At 35.2% G+C, this 20,274-nt stretch overlaps 1 protein-coding gene across 4 annotated transcripts in view; it reads left to right on the top strand.

Annotated features, from left to right (window-relative positions):
* The window catches only part of LOC5572069 (TGF-beta receptor type-1), a 237,164-nt gene that overhangs the window by 195,393 nt on the left and 21,497 nt on the right, over positions 1–20,274 (top strand). For 2 of the 4 annotated variants that reach the window (XM_021847886.1, XM_021847885.1), the window contains 2 exons: positions 1,691–1,932; positions 19,803–20,048. In XM_021847886.1, coding sequence (XP_021703578.1) covers positions 1,691–1,932; positions 19,803–20,048 — 488 coding nt within the window. The remainder of the gene's footprint in view (positions 1–1,690; positions 1,933–19,802; positions 20,049–20,274) is intronic. The other 2 variants (XM_021847888.1, XM_021847887.1) reach the window with 1 other exon arrangement.

Genomic DNA, 20,274 nt, shown 5'->3' with positions numbered 1-20,274 from the left:
GTATCTTTGAACGGGATTGAGTTTTATAAATACATAGTCATCATGTTCTGGAAATTCAAAATCCGAAAGTTTCATACAGGTATGTTTTTCAGGGAGAACATTCCCTAAAAATAGTGATTTTCAAGAACCTTGAAGCACAAACCTCAACCAAACTATGTTTAAACTTGCTCCAATCACAAAACTGTGTTCGACAAAAGTTCGTTGAATTGAATAAACTACTATGTAGAGGTATTTCCAATAAGTTTTAATGTTCCGTCCAGTAGTTATGAATTTTCAAAGCTTGAAAAAAGTCCCAAAACACATAATTGATTTGAAGTACATCTAAATTTTCTCCAAATTGACTGAAATTTGGACCAGAAGTTCATTTCGACATGAAAAATCAAAATATTGGTTGACAGAGGAACTTCCAGACATTTGAATAGGTCTAATGTACATATTATTAAGATGGTCAACTCACAACTGGATTCCATTTCATTAAGTTTCAGCAGTAATTCAAACCACCGAATAGAACCCGAACCACATCGTCGAAGTCACCGATAAGTGTCGGCTCCATAAATAAGCCACTTTGCACAAATGAGAAAGGTGACTGGAAAGTAGCCCGTGTCCCCCCCTTGATTTACAGCAATAATAGCGTAAGGTCAGCCGGATCGTCCCGCGAAATTTATTTAATATTTTATTGAGATCTTTATTGGCCGTGCAGAGAATGGAACCGTAATCCGTCGCGCCAAAATGAATGCAACCCACCTGTGGGTGTCAGTCCAGTTGCGAAGTTGTCTGTCTTTTTTTATGGGCCTACCGTGGAAATGTTAGCCATCACCAATGGCTCATAATCATATCTATAGCAAAAATGGATGGTGGTAACGCGCCGCGGAATGGTGTTTTACAATAATTGGCTTCTGTTTGGTATTTATCCGTCGGTGATGGACGGAGGAGGTGCACTTAAGTGGATACACTCTTGGAAATGCTTTTCTGCTATCTATTTGCGGATTATGGCTTAATTTGTGTGGTCGTAAATTGTCTACCAACACACTGTAGATTTATGCGCAATTTTCTCTTAGTAAAATCGTTGTACGGATAGTAAAGTAATTTGAATGTTAACAAGTTTTAATGTTTTGATTTCAAGTCTAAGCTAGACATTTGATTACAGTGTTAACTTTCCGTATAAAGTTTAGTTTACTGTTCATATTTAATTTATATTAATAGAAATTTTAAACTGAGCCATGTTTTAATTTTTTAGCGGCGTAAATAATAAAAAAAACAAAGATTGTTGTGCTGTCAAAACTTGATCGACATCGACAAGAGCCAATCAAACAATTTTTTCGGCATGATCCTCGAAAGTCATTCTCTAGACTCGACAGCTAGTGGGGTAATGTTGCTAATAGCTAGATATTTTTAGTAAAAATTTCCGAAACTCGTAATTTGGATGTTTTATTTATATGCAAAGCGCAACTTGTGAAAAGTACATTTTGGAAAACATGCTACATTTGTCGATGTTCCTATATCTTCCACCGAGAAATGTGAGTTCTAAATATTACTAATGCTTTGAAAATAACAGTTTCTATACGAAACGGAACGAATTTGTCATCAACCAAGTATCTTTCAAATCACATTTCATGCTCCATCACGCTCACGATGAAAAAAAGAACGCCCAATCGATGATTCCCTTATCAATTTATGTGTGTGTACTTAGATGCATCGAACGACGTATCCTCAACCCACCGGACAATCCCATATGGTGCCGGGAGAAAGCGGCTGGATCCGAACCGATGAAACCTACGGCGGCAGCACTGGTGTCACCAGTGGCCAGTCCTGTGACCACCATCGGCACCTTGACCAGCACTGTAGCGGGGGTCCATCCTCACCACACGATGGCCTGTTGCGATTCGAGTTTCTGTAATCTGCAGATTACCTTTCCGCACGTGAAACCGATCGGTAATGCCCCGCTAGGTTCCCACCAAGCACGTAAGACTGGTACTTACCTATAGGGGGTGAACATCATCCAGCGCTACTTGGGGCCGTTTTTTTTCATTCGTGTGTATTGTCTGTCCGAATCATTGCATCCGTCAGGAATGTCGGGAAAATCTTGGAACGGAACAGTCAGCAGCGAGTGGGAGCGTCGTCGCAATGTTGTCTGCCAGCTGTTTCTGTCCTAACGCACATCTGCGGTGTTTCCTTATACGACAATGTCACAATCATCTTAAGCACAGTTGTCCTGTTTTTTTTTGTGGAGTACCAAAGTCTTTTAATGATGTTGAAAATGTGTTGTCTTCTGTGGAAATTTGTTTGGCGTGAGGTTGTTTGAAGACCTTCTGTTTGTCTAGGTAACGTCATGAAGGTGAAGAACTTATACCTCAATTTCAGATATACTGAAACCTTCATTTACGTAAATATGAGATATGAATTCATTTCAGGCTATGCATCATACGTTTGGCACATACTTACGAAGGTTTTGTTAAAGTGGAACAATGAAACTGAAACGAAACAATATTCTTCGTAATGATAGTCTTCTTGAAGTTACGAGCTGGTATTGATTTTCATGATTATAATCATGTTTAATGATTATAGGTAGCCTTATCATTGGATTAAAGGTTATCGAAGCTCTCACTCAAATTTAGAACTTCAGATCTACAAGCGTAACAAGTGAAATTTCTTACGTTAATTAAAATAGAACTATAAACAACAGGTGATACAAAATATGTCACATCAAGTTTCACACTCAACGATCGTTTACAAGTCCTTCGAATCTAGAAGCGTTCACAAAAGTGTCTTGAAGGATTATGAATAAAATACAACAGAGAAGCAGACTTATCTATCAAGTTTTGCCCAATGTGCCCAATATAATATACCCTACCCATATTCGAGTCCGAGAACTTTATTGAGAACTGGACCTCGAACTTACAATCGTTACCAGCGATTTCTTTGAATAAGGTCCACACTCAAGCAGGCTCAAACAAATATAGTCTATCAAATTATTAGTCAAAGTATTGTGTTAAGCTATCCCACAACTCATCTGAAAATAGGGCTTCAAATCTTCATGTATAACTTTTATTGACGCCAATTATTAAGGTTAACAGCCAAACAGGCTCAAAATAATTGTCCTTCCAAGTGAGTTTAGAGATTGTTAACCTTCTGTCTGTGCCTTGGTATCATATTGACCCCAAATTCAAATCGTGATAACTTTATGCAATTTTAATCAAATTTCGATTTTCCTGCTGTTTTGGAATTTAATTCAGTTGTACTTAAAAATATAAGAAAATTCCATTCATACAATTATGCATGAGCCTCTATGTTATACTTCGTTTCCATTTAAACTTTGCTTTCAGGTTGTTCATGACATCTGACAAGTATTTGCCTTCAGCTCAAATAGTAACCCGTAATTTCTCTTAGTTCAACTTGGTACAACTTAACTATATGAGCCTTTATGTGCATCCCCCTTGTTTGAAATGTTCTAAAATGTCACTTATGGTTGTAGATTGAAAACTTAAATAGCTCTGGGATTTTTTTTTCTGACCACTGCGACCAATATTTGATCTATTGTAGTATATCCCGTGTCCATTGTTTAGTGTATGTCGTGTTACCTTATCACTATTGAGAAGTGATAAAGTGATAGCTCTGGGGTAATCTTAAATACTCATTGTATTAATTAAATTAATTTTGTTCATAATCCTTCTAAACCAGTGGTTCCCAATCTGTTTGAGGCTGCGACCGCCTTTGAAGTATTTTAAACGTCACGTTGACCCCTGAAAACGAATTTCATTGATATACAAATTTAAAGAAACAAAATAGATATTGGTCTGAAATTTTAGCATTGAATACAGCTGAAATTAAGCATCAAATCGAACTGATTAAAAGTTTTCCCCAGAAACTCAGAAAGGATTTCTCAAAAAATCCATTACAAAAAATCTTAACATAAGTTATATCAAGGAAGCTATTTTGAAGTTCAGGGAAAATGTGCCAAAAATCGAGAAACGAATCAACGGACCACCCACACCCAAAGATCACGTCTTAAGTCCATGAGAGATCTGATTTGATCCTCTGTCCTGTCACTGAGAGTTTTGCAAAATATCCCGAAAGAATGTTGCCCAAATTCTACAAAACCCAACAAACAATTTTTGGTGGGAAATTTTATCGAAAAATCTTGTGAGTTATTTATCAAAGACTTTCCAGGTAAAATTTTAAAGGTTTTATCTCAAATGGTTTATCGAAAATTGTCTGCAAAGATGTTCATCAGAAATTCGCGAAGATCTTCTCAATGATTTTTGAAAGATATTGTTAGAAATTCATCATTTCCTTGATTCATTTTGACATATAGGGATTTTCCTTCAATACGACGCATATTGTAGCCAAAATATGACCTCAGTAGCTTCCAACAATCCCTACTGCCGAAGTGAATAAAAAATGCCAAGAAAAAGTTTGGACTCCCTATATTCGAAAAAAACATACATATCCGTCAAGAGTCTTTCCAGACTACTGCTATATGCATATGTTAAAAATTTCGAGAGGATTCGATTGTTTTCCATCCTACCAATTGTTCGTCAAAGAGTCCCCGATGATTTTTTTTTCAATGATCTCGCTAGGAATCCGGAGCAGACCTGTTTAGAGAATTGTCAAGGATTTAGCTGAAACCATGTAAAGAGCTTTCTGTAGATATCTTCAGAAATGGAATTACAGTCAACTCTCCATAAGTCGATATTGAAAGGATTATTGAGTTACAGGAACTGGTTTTGTGTCCTGCGATGGTTCTCTGACTTGATATCGAGATGCGAAATATCGAGTAAGGGAGAGATGACTGTAGTTCAAACTTCCAATAAACGTTATTAAGCATGGACCTAAAAAAAATAAAAATAAATAAATAAATTATCTTTTTGGTAACCAAAATTTTCAGCGCAAACGGTTGTCAGTTTCTCTAGATTTGTGCTTTTGAAAATTCGAGGTTCGGCTTTGATGCATCTTCGTCTTAAGACAGCGTTGGGTAAGAAATTTTGAACGTTTGCACGTCGAGACATTATACCTGGCTATGAATTTTAAATTTCAGAATTACATTGAAAATACTTCATCAGTATTTGAGAATTTACTAAAATATTCAAAGATCGAAATAAATGCCTTATTTCTTTAAAATGGCTTCAAGGACCACCGGTTGGGAAACCCAGTTCCAAACAGCACTGGATACGCTTGTAGATCTTAGTCCTATACCACTACGGAACACGTGTTTGTCTTAAGCACCAAAATACCGCTATTTACTTAATTAAGGGATGCTGAATTAATTGCCGTTTTCAAAACTATCATAGCATGTCTAGGTTTTCAGACATTGACTGTTAAAAATGAAAATTTTGACTATTTCTGCCAACTTGTATGCAAGTTTGCCAACTTCTATGGCATTTTTTTTTGTTCAATTTGCCGCAGAATTCAATCTTTATGTGCTTAACAATACTTATCACGAAAATCATAATACTTTCGACGCTTAAAAGTTATTTTTTGTTGGGTCAGAAAAGTATTGAATTTTGCCATATAAAAGAAACGAAAAATTATATGTCAAGACTGATATCTTGTTGAAAAATCGATTTAATCTAAATTTTTTCATTCAATTTCAACTAAATTATATCTGAAATGAAAGTTTAGGTCCAAGGGACCCCTTTATACAAAGTTCAGCACGTTTTGGAATTCCACAAACTAACGTATTGAGTTTCGAACGAAATGTGAAAGTGTGGGACAAAGAAGTGTGAGTGCCATTTTCGGTCGTGAGCTATATTCAATGCAACTGTTTATATATAAGGATATTTTTAGTTCATCATTCAAATTTCAGCCAATTCGGACCACCACAAGCTCAGATACAGATCCTCAAACTTGGGCGTTTTGTATGGAAAAACAGCATTTGGCTACTAATGTTTGTCACTGACTATACATTCACAGAAGTCGATATCTTTAAATAGTCGTTGAACTCCAAACTTGGTTTAACTCAACTATATGAGCCTGTTTTCGTAATTTCCTGGGAAGTCACTCGTTACGCTGGTAGATCTGATGATCTGTACTCCAAGTAGTTCTTGGATACTTTTTAACAGACGTTGAGCTAAACATTGATAAAATATAATTAAATAAGCTTGTATGGGCTTAACCTTAAATCAAAGTCTGACGGAATATATTTTCATGAGAGGTTATAAATATTGTTTATAAACCATCGAGAGATCACTTGTTGGGGCCCAGATAGCCGTAGCGGTAAACGCGCAGCTATTCAGCAAGACCAAGCTGAGGGTCGTGGGTTCGAATCCCACCGATCGAGGATCTTTTCGGGTTGGAAATTTTCTCGATTCCCAGGGCATAGAGTATCTTCGTACCTGCCACACGATATACGCATGCAAAAATGGTCATTGGCAAAGAAAGCTCTCAATTAATAACTGTGGAAGTGCTCATAAGAACACTAAGCTGAGAAGCAGGCTTTGTCCCAGTTGGGACGTAACGCCAGAGAGAAGAGAAGAAGAAGATCACTTGTTACGTTTGTAGATTTAAAAGTTTGTACTCAAGAAGTTATTAAAAAAAATAAACAGTTGTTGAACTCAACAAGGTCACTCGTTACGCTTGTAGATTTTATGATTTATAAGCCAAGTTGTTCTTGAAAAACTCTACACTGTCACCGCTCAGCGAATACTTTCCGGATCTCAATTATTTTTGTCAGTATACTCGTACACATGTATAGTTTCTAAAAGCCAAAGTATCGCGGGAATGTTCCTGTGACCGGAGTTATTCCGGTGGATCACTGGGTCATGTCGAGTGACAAGGGCGCTGTGCTTTTCTGTCCCTGGAGGTAGGCAAATTTCAAGTCACAGATAGTTTCTGGAATGGACTATAATGTGGACACTATGTTAAGGAATTTAAAGAAAAACGCATCAGTGTGAACCTTTTGAGAAACGATTGAATTAGAAATCCATGTTTCTTGCATTTGATTGATCCTACTAATGAACATTTTCAGGTCCCCAGGACGCCTCAAATTCACGACAAAGTGGCCAATTTGTATCTAAACAGCTGTAAAAAACTGTTGGGAACGCATTTTAGTGAACTATTATATATGATCTTTACCTTTCGAGAATTGAAACGGTTTAGTTGCATCAAATCTATAGCCGGTTCTTCAGGGCATTAAGTCCGAGTGGCCACATCGAGTACATTCTAAACAGTGCAAAACTCTTAATTTATAATGTTGAATATCGGACCTTATTGATGTATGCAAATTTAAATAATTATCATTACAAACAAAAAAGATAACTTGGCATGTCCCAAAAAAGAGTTTTTAGTGTACTCACAAAAAATATTTGAATTCGTTGAATATTCGCTGAGCAGTGAGGGTTTCAGTATTTTTGCTTTCACTCAGGCCTATACGGGTTAAGAGAGCCTGTATGGGTATCAACGTTGTTGATAATTCTCCGAAAGATCTCTGATTACACTTGTAGGTGGTATATTCTGAAACGGTTGTTGAACTATAAACTTGATAGAATATGAGACTGTAACACAATCTTTATTCTGCTTATAATCTTATATACGTAAAATTTTATTTACGAACTCCCGAAACATAACGTAAATTTAGGTTGCAGTATATCCCCAATTAGATTTTTTTGATTGTCATTACTCAAAATCCCAGCATTCGTTAATGCTGGGTCTTAGTTGACATGTTATTTCTGCTAGTAGTCTTGCTTCCAGACAGAGGCCTCACGCCAAACAGGCTCCACACCGCAGGGATCACAATCTCCAAAAGTGTCCTTGTTCAACTCTTATTCGCACAACTCATTTTGTTTGTTTGATCACGATGATGGGTGGTTCGTTTGCATCATATGGGGCGCACCGTGTGTGTCCATGTCGAGCTCCCAGGAGTCCCCCAAAAGGATAAAAAATAACACCGAATTAATGTAGCTTTTCTCGCACACGCACTTCGAGCACACCCAAAGAAAAGTTTGCGGGCGTCCCAAATGTTAGTCGGCCCCTTTTGTGCCTTTTTTTTTGTTTCGACTCATTTACTGTGATATTATTGTCGCCATCAGTTATTGTCCTTCGCAGGGGAAAAATGTCTGCCATCGCCATCATCATCATAACTGAGCACCGAACAAGCTAACAAGCACTTTTGAGATACCAACAACTTGGGATTAACCGTCCTCATCATACCTAGTGTCGTCGTCCAAAAGTCCGACAATTTTTTTTTCTCGTGAAATGTGTGTTAGGGCAGTACACAATCCAAAAAGGTTTGAAAATCTAATCTCCCATATCTTCTATTTATGCTTACAATAAAAATAAAGCTTTGTGAAATTTTTAGCTTTTTCGGTGGTGATTTAAAAATGGCCCAAAAACAACAAAGGTTTATATGAAAATAACTATGGTCAAATTTGGAAAACATAAACTTGTCATGTTATATTAAAAAGTCATTTTTCAACCCGTAATCGAGAAAGTTGTTAAAAATATAAATCGGTTTGAAAAATGAATTTCAGCTATGAGGTGATAAATTTATTCTTACATGTCGTACTAACATGTTTGAAACATACTTCAATTTTTTTTCACATCAATTTCCATATTAGTCTATACTGGTAATGATTTGGACTACCTCTAAATCACCACCAAAAAAGCTAAAAATTTCACAGAACTTTGTTTTCGTCGTAAGAATAGTGCGGAAGATCGGATTTTAAAAGTTTTTCGAATTTTGAACCACCCTAGTGTTCCTGTGTATCTTCGTGGAATCTGTACGATTGTGTGTGTCTGGTCGGTGGGCCTTGACTCACAGGAGAGGGTCGTCTCTAATGGGCCGTTTGGTTAAACTTTGGTCACACGTCAAAATCACGAGCACCACATATCATCATGCGCCTCCTTTGCCGTTGGGTCCGTCCCAGTGGATGACACATTTGGGTGAGGGTTTGGGTGATGTTGGGATTTACAGCTGAGATTCGCGTTGTTGGAGATTCGGGGAAGATTACTCTTTTAATCCAGTTCATATTACTTGGAAAATCAGTTCCGTCAATTAAATGGATTCGGCAATGTAAGTATACGTATAGAGAATTATTGTGTCGCGTAAATCTAGAATTCTTTTTATGTGCATTATTTTATGATAAGTTATACATGCATTTTCTTTCTGCGCATTTCTCTGATATCAAACTGTTCTATTAAAACAAACTATGGTATTTCAAACTCGATTTACTACATTTTATGAAATCCATCGAATTGAACTGGATCATCTTCTTTTTGTGGCATTCATGTCCGATTCATAAATTGAACAGTCATTATACCCAAAAGCAGTTTTCTAGCATTATCACTAATATTGTTTATCGATAGGGTGATACATTCTTGATATCCATTTTCTCCCCCACCAACTTGATGTCGGTATCAGATTATGTAGCGTTGTGCGTCGAAAAACGAACGTGAAAAACGACCAACTTTTGGGGAATCTCGGCCAAAAACTTCGTCCCACACACCAGCATTTTCCTTCATTTAGAATCCTGGCTCTATGTTCTGAACCTGTGGACGACAATGTTGCGCGCCATCATAAAAATCGGAAACCAACTGCCAGGATTCGACTAACGAAAAAAAATAGTTCTTCGTGCATGGGTGAAGAAAATGGCATCGTTTGGTTCCATTTTCGGTGGTTTGTTGATCGTGAAATAGGAAACCAAAATCGTAGGTTTCAATAATTTACTGCCGAAGTAATAACGCTCAGGTACATCCGAGAAACGGAAAAAGCTTCGCCTTAGCGAAAAGAGAATTTCTCGAAAGCTGGTCGACGTCGTCATCGGTCATTGAGTTACGTCGTTTGCGACAGATTTCGCAAACAGTTTGCGAAGATATTCCCGGGCAAAGTGTGATTCAGTTCTGCGCACAGACTGTTGCTAGCACTTTGCTTTGATTAATTGTCACCAAAATTGCTCGTAACGTGTCTGGGATTCTAACGAATGGCGACCAACATTGGACTGCGTATGGAAAGGCCATATTTGATGGAAATGTTTATTTATCTTAGATACACCATACCGACAATACATGAGGGAAGTTATCAAATTTGATTATGATTAAACAAATATTTGATTTCAGCCTAATCTGAAATCTGCACTTCAGTTATGAATTGTATGAGAATCTATGACAGAACGTCGAAAAACAATGATCGAAGAGGAAAATTAGAAGAAACGAAAGGTTGAAGGGTTTTCGAAAATAACACATCATTTTCAACTTTTTGTCCTTCCTATCGTTTGTCTTTCCTAATCATATGGAATCAATACGAAGGTCACTGCAATGATTAGAAACTTAAAAAATCATTATCCCATCATTGAAAGTCTGACCCTATGTTAGAGCGTGATGTCACGTTTCCGATTATCACTAAACAGTCGTTTGAATTCCACTTTACAATTCTACACAAGAACGAACTAAATTGAACTTAGATATACGATGAGAGTGTTGATTTTGGAAAGCACATTCAGCACCAGCAGTGAAACCAAAAATCCCACACGACACGTGCGCAACAACTTTCGTAAGGCCTTGTCGTCTCCCCACTGGAAAAGATTAATGATTTGGGGTTTCGATGCTCTTGCTGGTTTATGTGCACCCGAAAGGAAGTTAGTACATATTTAGTAGGGCATCAGAGTATCGCAGAACGCTGATGGGACAGAGAGTGTAGGAAAGTAAGATAAATGATGCGATAATAGGCCGCTGAGCGATTATCTCTTCAGTTTACACGAAGCCACGTGCGATTATGGATAAGACAGGGAGCAGAAAATAACTGACACTGATTCCATTGGCTAAGTAGTGGTTCGATCAAAACCAGTGATTCAAATTGTTTTTGAAACAGACTCAAAGCGAACAACAAAGCTAGCGCGCACAAAACTGTTTGTCACAACTTTTGCGGATTGGGATACAATCTCAAGAAAAGTTGTCATGACAACTACAAAGGGCAACATTTGCAACCTTTTCAATTCGTGATTATTCAGTTGTTTTAAACACAAAATTAAATTTATTTTGTGATTGTTATTCTATAATGTAACAATGTTTACCAACATGGAGAAAGTTCTCGAAAATTGCAACGCAAAGTCTAGAAAATCTCTGCGCACGCGGAGAGCGATTTTTGTCATATTTTGTTCAAGTTGTGACAAACTGTTGTTGCAGAATAATATTGTTGCAACAAGAATAGGGGAGGACAATGTCTTTGTTGTAGCGTGTTGGTTCACGATTGAACCGCTGATCAAAACAAAATAGTTGGTTTTTTCGATAGATAATGATTTTTAGTTTGTAAGAAGTCCATAAGAGCTGTTAACGCAACAATGTGCAGAATGATGGTTTTTACAGCACGAGCTGTAAATTTACGTTACGATGCTTGCCAATTTGTATAGTTACATGTGCTGTATGAATTTAGTTCTGCTCCAAGTTAGTTGCGTGCAACAATGTTTGTTTTTTTTTGTAGAAGACCATCTGAAGATTTCAGAAATCATATTGAAATTTACACAGCATTTTTTGAAAACTTTTGTATAAGACTGAAAAGATGCATTACCCGGGTAGAGGGGAATTGCAAAAGAATAACAAAACTTACTATTAAAATAGAATGTTAAAATAGCAAAATTTGTTCTTTGTTTGTTTGAAATAAGAGATAAAATAACAAAAATAATAACTAAGTTTATATGGCATAAATACTAAATAATATCATATTTTGCTATTGTAATAACAACATAATAGCAAAAATATAGGCAACCGTAAATAACAAAATATGTTTTTATTTAGATATTGATAACAAAATAATAATAACAAAATAAGCTATTCACTTGTAGATTAAAATAATGGTATTTTAGTTCTTTGACTTTAATATCTTAATTTAGCATGATTGAAAAATAAACTTTTTGCCTTTCTGCTAAAAGCATTTGCTTTTTAAATCTTCAATGATTATCATACGAATTGTAAAATGAACTATTATGGCAAAATTTGATATTGGTTTGTTCTCATGAATTATTTAAATAAAGTTTTAAAATCAAAATAACGACATATTTTACTGTGATAGCGATGTTTGTTATTCTTTAAATATTTAATGTTTTTTTAGTATGTTTGCACAAATAACAAATTTTACTATGATAGTATATTTTGTTATTGATTAGTTATTACATGACTTTCAAGGATAACATACCAATGACAAATTTTGCTATGATTGTAAGTTTTGCTATTGATTAGATATTTATGACATAAATTATTAATAACATAATAATGGTTAAACCAGATATGATTGCAAAATTTGTTCTTATTTTACCTTAATTTTGTTATTCACCTCTACCCGGGTATGCATAAGCGTTGCGTTATGATATTTTACGCTACTCATTCCTCTCGCATACATTCCTCTCGGTCACTATGTGTGAAATGCACTATAAAACAGAAGATCCTCAATAATCGTTCATGTTATTATGGCTTTAAAGAGACCAATTTAATGTTCTAGTGTTTCTACACCATTAGATTGCAATGTTTTCAGAAGTTCAACAGTTTTTACTAGATTTTTTCAAGCAATAATAACATATATAAGTTTTTTTTATGTCTTCGAACGGAATCTTGAGGAATCTTTTTATAAAACATAGGAAACTAAGGACGATGATTGCAAGATAATAATTGACCTAAGAAAGGTTGTCAGATAGACAAGCCTGTCTTTATTTTTAATTAATTTTAATCTGAAGTGTTAATGTTTAACGGAACACATTCTGAAATTTTTTGAATATTTTTTGTTTTCTGCTGGCATTTTTTGGATAATTACTGTAAATAATTATGGAAACATTTTCAACAGAAATCCTGAAAAAAAAACATCAAATACATTTTCAAATCATATGATATGTCTTTCTTTTTTTCAGAAGAGTTGTCAAAATTATTGGCAATTTTTTTCAAGGGTTTCAATAGAGCTACTGACGACACCTCTTGAAGAGCTTTGGTGAAATGATTGAAAAAAAAAAAACTAATGACTGTCTTGTGTCTTCAGCTACCAATTTCCTGCTAAATAAATATGTCAGAATATATTCTGAACAAACTGCCTGAAAAATTATAGGCAAAAATTCCAACAATAGGATGAATGAAAAGTAGTAATGCTGAATTTGCTACATTCTTGGTAGTAAATGATTTTGGAATTTCGGAATCCTTGTCGAACTCCTGAGATTCTGATAAGCATTTTGGATTTTGTTTATAAATTCTAGAATTTCGGAAACCATTCTGGGATTCTTCTTATCTTCAAAATATTTCCCTGAAAGTCCCAACCAACAACGGTGTGGGAATCAATCTTCGAACCGATTGGGTAAATATTTTATACATTTCTGAAAACGCTCTGGAAGAAATTTGAGAAGTATTTGAGGATGAATTTGAAAAATAATTCTTCGGGAAATTCTCAGAAAAATCTTGTTAAAATATTAATTAAAGAAGGATTTAACAATTTTCCATCTTCATTCACTATACTATCCACTATCCACATACCATTATATTAATAATTTTGGAAGAATTCAATAGCTTAATACGTCGACAAGATTGGATACATGAGGACATTGGAGGAGTAAAATATGTTGATGGTGATTGAATTTACCAGTACAATTAATTGAGTTATGATTTTTGTTTCCCGATTTTTAACAACCATGCTAAGATTTTTTGATGGAAATTAAAAATAAATTGTGTGTCGCTTAACTAATCTCAAACCCACAACCCTTTTTGTATTTCATGTATGGCTCCTAAGCTTGCAAAGGAAACTGGAATCTGAGAAGTCCGGTAAAAAATCTGGGATTCCGGTGACATTTTTTGGAATCTCTGAGACGCTAGTCGAAATGTTCGAAATTTTTTGGACTATCATTGGCGTTTGAGTGCTCGTAGAAATCTCTTGAATTCTGTTGATTGTCATTTAAATTCCAGAGATGTCGGTGGGAGTCCAAAGGTTTCAGAACTTACCTAAGAATCGTACCAAAATGAAACCATAATTAAGGCAACTGATTTTTAATCCTAGGCATTATACACACCAAAAAAAGCCTTTGCAATTCAACGATAATTCTTACAAACACAGCTATTATATTCAACATTGCTAACAAAATACTAAATATAAAAAGCAAAGAAGAAGATTCAATCATAAACAATGCACATGAAATGACCAAGCTGTCAATCCATTCATATAAGGGTGCGACTAATTTTTCAAAAGTTCTCAAAACCAAAAATTCGTGTGCTCTTCTGAATTCAAATCACATAAAAAGAGAAATTTTAAAATTTGAGCCAAGAATATTAACATTTAAAGGTAGAGGAAGTGACTTGAAGGACTTGAAGGTAGCGGAAGTGACTTGAATGTTCCAGTTATGAAAAATGACCTTCAGTGAAGTATACATAACTTTGTTATTTTTCAACCAATTTCAAAACCTTTAGCATCATTCTTTTTAAAATAAAATTCATGAAATCTTTCTAGAACACTAAATTTGTGTAAAGTCTGAATTTGAAGTAGTTTACTTCAGATTTTTATTCATTTTACTGAAAAACATCATCCTCGTTTGACCATGAATACACAACTGATTCCATATCTTTTTACACGCCTTTGAAGATAATTTAGTAGTTTTCAAACTGTGTATACAACACATTTAACTAAAAAATTGTTTTGAGCAAGTTATTTACCAAAAACTGCACAAAAATTATCTCTGAAGCTAAAACTGTGTTTTCACATTTGTTTAACCTTTGGAAAGGTCTTTGAAACCATTTTTAAATTATGCTGTAACAAAATTATGTTTGCATGTGTAAAACAATATATGCCCTATTCAACTTCTTATTTAAAAAAAAAATGGTTTTTAAACTTCAGTTTTATGGTAAAAATGCAATTTCCGGCGAAAGCACTGAAATTATCCGAAGAAATTATATTGTTTCATTACAATTTCATGCCTTTTTAAATAACTAAGTCAAAACCATTTTATAGTCAAATTTGATGTACACACACTGATTGAAAACAGCTAGCTTTAAAACACGAAAAGATTTGAAATCGGTTGAGTATTCATGAAGTTATGATAAAACAAAGATGATTTTTTCAGTAAAATTGGAGAAAACTATTTTTAATTAAGAATAGTTATCATTTTAGACCAATTTGGTGCTCTACAAAGTTTTCATAAATTTAATTTTGAAGAGAACGGTGCCAAAAGTTTCAGAATTGGTTATAAAATAACAAAGTTATGGTGAGCTCATTGAAGGTATTTTTTTAACTTGAATATTCACCTTGAAGTCGCTCGCGCCACCTCTAAATTTTAATATTTTTAGCTTAAATTTTGAGGTCTCTCGTTTTTGTGATTTAAATTCATAGGAACACGCGCATATTTAGTTTTGAGAGCTTTTGAAAAATAAGCCGCACCCTAAATCATTTGTATTATTTTTGGCAGCATGCTATGCGTATAAGGCAATCCATGAGACAGATGCGATCGACCATAAGCTTTTGACGTTTCGCGATCGGAGTGACCGTACGATTACAAAGAAAAATGTTAAGCTCTGGTAACACTCGCATGTTTTGTTTACCACTCTCTTTCGTTTTTATGCACGCTTTTAGCTGTCAGTCTTATCGCGAAAGTCCTCATGGATAGCCTTATACTCTTATACTCATGTAAACCGAGAATTTTCGTTTGCAATTTCTGGACAAACCTTTTGAGAGGTAGTAGGTTATTTGGCATAAAGTCGTTTGCCATAAAGCCGTTTGGCATAAAGTCGTTTGACATAATGGTCATTTGGCATAAAGTCGTTTGGCATAATAGTCATTTGGCATAATGAGTTTGAAACCAAGAATTTCTCAATTTTTCGTTTTTACGTTTCTATTGAATATTTCTGATGACATCAGGCTTGTTTTGGAGTCAATTGATACAAAATGACATTTTATATAACAATCATTAGCTCTTAAATAAATTTAAGCATAGTAGGAAAGTTATTGCCAATAGTATTTTATTTTTTATCCAGAAATTACCCTTTTCGAATATTAATTCTTCTTTTGAGTTTCGCTATTGGAACAAATTTTTGCACTGAAGATTTTTATATGTTTAGCACGAATTTACCCTTCTTTTGATTGTTTTTTTTTCTTAATATGATGTAACTATAATTATAGGTATGAAAACTGTTGATTTAAATTTTAATAAATTTTTCCTTCTTTTTTGCAGCTATATTTTTTTGTTTCCAACTGACAAAAGGGCGGCAATCGATAACATTGAAAGTAGTAGCACAATCACTTCGATGATTCTGAACGCACTTTTTTACGTCTTTTTGTTTTATTATGCCGCAATATTTTTTGGCGTTCATTCTTCTATTGGTTTAATTATAAATTTTGCCTTCTTTTAAAAATTTGCTGTTCTTTATATTTATACAGTTTTAAATTTTATTATTTTGTAAAGCTAAATGTTAACCATTTTTATATTTTGCTGTTTTATCAATTATTGCCAGATGTGTTGTTAGAATGATAATTACTTTAGAACCTACCAATATTCAATATATACTTTTTTAGGGCAAACGCGTGTCATCCTTCCGAGATATGCTGGAAAAAATATTATTTCAGTCACAAATTTTCCCTTCTCTCGAAAATAGACAACATGGATGCTTGCCAACGAAAAATTTAAAGTATTTTGAGATTATGAATTGAAATTCCTGGATACAATTTCTAGTAAGCTTCTGAACAATAGAGATACTTTTGGCGACAATCCTTATGAAAGGATTATCGTGTGCCTGGTAGATTTCATATAGGGTAAAAGCATCGGTTTTGGACAGCCAAAGAGCCAAATGAATGTATCTATTATATGAATGTGATCTCCTGAACACAAAAGGGTTGATGTTGATTGGCTATTGAAAACGGTGTATAATCCACTAAGGCTACAACTGGCGTATGGCTAAAAACTGCTGCCTCTACACGCTCAAAAAAGAGTTCTGGAAAACGTGAACTAGTTCACGGTGTATTTTTACTTGTTGACGAGTTCACGTCTGCTGTCCACGGATACGAGAACGAATTTTTTTCTTTGTACCTTTCATTTTCGATGAAATCTTGAAGTATTTTCTGAGACAGCTTTTAAACGAAAACATGAGCAAGGCTTGGCGTAAACCTGTGAACTTTTTTTTTAGATTTTTTTTACGAACTCAAGGACACATTTCTTGTAAAATATCTGGTACAATACTTTGAAGAATAATGACCTGATTTCCAATGTGAAAAATGATCAGAATCTTGAAGAAATTTCAAATAAAAATTCATAACGAATTTCTTAAGAAATTCCTTTACAATTTATAATAGATAGTGAGTATACAGATGAAAAATTTCATTGGTGATTTTGGCGATGATTCTGGAGGAGCTTAGGTGTGGTATGTCACCTTTTTTCAAATAAAATATATTGAATACTTGAAGAATTATGAATGTAATGTTGGTGAAGTTTTGAGCAGAACTTAAAGTGATATCGAGTAATGGCCTGAAAAGTTTCTGGCGACAATGCAGTTGAACCAGCCATAAGCTAGTGATCTTATTATTAGAACTGACAATAATAGCAATAATCTGTCGATTTCCTTCATGAACAGTGTAAAATTTACTGTAAGTGGTACTAAAGCCAAATCTCTGTGCTTTGGAATGCTTAGTTCAAATTGAATGTCGTTCAATTTCCACAAAAAAATCTCTTGTACATTCCTCGTTGACATCGAATAAACCTTCCACTTGTGAAAAATGTGCAGTCGTAGAATTCATGTACGCTGCCGAGTTATTTGTTATGCATGGTGATGATAAAAATAAGCACTAAATAAATATTAAATCTAACATCGTATTTTTTCCTGTCCTAGCCGCACAGTTCGCTTTTATTGAACTTTCCGCTCAAACTGTTGTAGTAACTCCCAAACAGCGTTATTAAGTTCTGGGGTTTCAGTGAGCCAACAGACAAAGCAGGGAGAAGCACTTAAGGTGAAACGGCTTGGAATCCAACTTCCAGTATTGCACCAAAGCTTTAAAGGCACTAATCCCGCAAATGAATCATCCAAAGAACACTATTGCTATTTATTTTGCCTTTGTGCACTAGCAGAAAGTCTAAAATAAGAAACTCAGTTGAAAGTTGGATTCCGAGACGTTTCACCTTAACTAACTCTCATGCTTCTACTCTCGCTCGAGAGTCGCACATTGACGCGGGGGTAGGGTGCCATGTTTCATTTTATTATATTCGCTTCCCCATCTGTGTGCAGGACTAAATGTTGCATGTGGAATAATAATGCGAAAAACGACGCTTTTTTATGTGGAGCTTTTCAAGTTGTTTGTTTTACGAGAGTAATATGTGTGTGATGGGTTCTTTACCGAACATGGAAGTCGATTGGGGGTGAAACGAAAAAAACTTCGTTCTGCATCTTTGGCGTGTTTTTTTTTCTTCTCTAGATTCGTCAATTTATCAGAGGCAGACACTCTCTGCTATCGGCAATATTTGAATGTAGATTAGAACCCAAAAAAAAAAACAATGTTTCGAAAAATCATTATGCTCAACTCTCGAATGGAAGATATGCTTATTTATAGCATTTTTGTTGAACCAATCAACTTTCTAATAAAACCTTTCAGGGATTCCGCCAAATCAGTTTATAAAAAGGGTCTTTTTATGAAAATTGACATATTTTGAAGATAATTTATTTTCGAGCTGTGTAGCGGAATACCTAAAAGCAAATAAAAATTGAATTTAGTACAATACAGAACTAAATTCGTTTTTCATTCATTAATTTTATGAAAAAAGAGAATCTAAAAAGTAAAGTAGAGTATTGTACCTATTAATTCCACCCTAATTGCATTATTTTTTGACAGATACACGTATTTCGACTACCACTTGTAGTTTTCTTCGGTGTCAGTTACTCGTATCCACTCAAGAATCCTACAAGGCTATAAATGGTAGTCAAAACACAAGTATCTGTCAAAAGATAATGCAATTAGGGTGAAATTAAATGGTACAATACTCCATACAACTATTCTGGCAGAACCTATAACTCAACGGTTCTTTTGGGATGTTGATTTGTTCTCCAAAAATGATATAAATAACCATATTTTCCATTCCAGGGTTGAGCATAACTGCAAGGACTTATAGAACATTGATTTTATTGTTCTGGGCGCCTTTATGAAGATGTACAATAAAAAAAGTTTTTAAATAGTGAAGTAAGAGGTATAAGAATATGAAATTATTCAAAGTCTAGAAGCATGAATGCATTGGTCGACAAAATTTACAACAAACACAGAAAAAAAGAAAATACAAATAAAATCATTCAAAACTTTGAAATCACAATTCAAAAAATCGCATACGGGTAACAGGGGTTGTTACGTCCTCTCGTGTGAACTGGTTCCGCTTATGATCAGGTGGTGGTAAAAAAAAAAACTAATACAAAATATGTATGCTTGTGCATGATACTAATCTTTCGTTTTTTCCGCTTGCTCGATATGTGTTTGCCACTCACTATGCATGGAATGCTTGCTTGCCATCCGGATAGAGTTTATTTTACGCTTCACTAACTAGCGAAACAGGATTTGCGAGTTTTTATCCTTCCCAAAGATTTGCTTTCTTCCCATCCGTACTTTCTTCCTCATTCCAAAAGCACAAAAAAAAAACAGAATTCTCTGCTCTTTGGTCCACAGGGCCAGAGAGCAGATAATGCAACAAAAAACTGTAGCATAAACTTTGATTTATCTAGCTGATTTTCTAATAAAACTTTTTCCTCTCCCAACTTTTATTTTATTGCTGCTGTGTTCGTGCCTCGACGTCGCTGACTCACCTGACGACGTTTTGAACGAAAAAAAAATCTAATTTCGCATCTCTGCAACACGCCGCGTGATTACGTGCCTCGGAATAATTGAAAAGCAGCTCCCGAGGTGGACAAGGTGGACAACGTGGTTTTCGTGATAGTGCTCTTCGTGGGTGCCGGAGTGGCCATGACGGCAGTCGTCGGGTTGATGTTTGTCATGTTTGTGATGCGACGCCGGAAGCGAAACAGCGGAGCCCGGCAGATCTTGCCGGAGGACTCGGTGTGCGGAGCGAGCTACCCGATACTGAACGGACACACCACGATACAGGACTTCATCGAGATGACCACTTCCGGATCGGGTTCAGGTGAGTGTTTGCCTGTCGGCATTGCCAAATGCAAAGTTTTCCATTTTGAGTTGTGGGTAATTCAGCAAAGATGGATGCACTCATCTCTTCACTCATCATATTACTTACGCCCTTATCTAGGGGTTAAAAGGAACACATTCGGTTTTTTTCACTTCAGGACACTTTTTTTTATAACTAGTTCGTTTAATTGGGGCTCAATTGCGTTTAACGCTTTTGAGAACCAAAC

The sequence above is a fragment of the Aedes aegypti genome, chromosome 2 (genome assembly GCF_002204515.2).
Source record: "Aedes aegypti strain LVP_AGWG chromosome 2, AaegL5.0 Primary Assembly, whole genome shotgun sequence".
Taxonomy (NCBI): Eukaryota; Metazoa; Arthropoda; class Insecta; order Diptera; family Culicidae; genus Aedes; species Aedes aegypti.
Note: the sequence above shows the minus strand (reverse complement) of the source record. Positions and strands in the feature narration are given on the sequence as shown.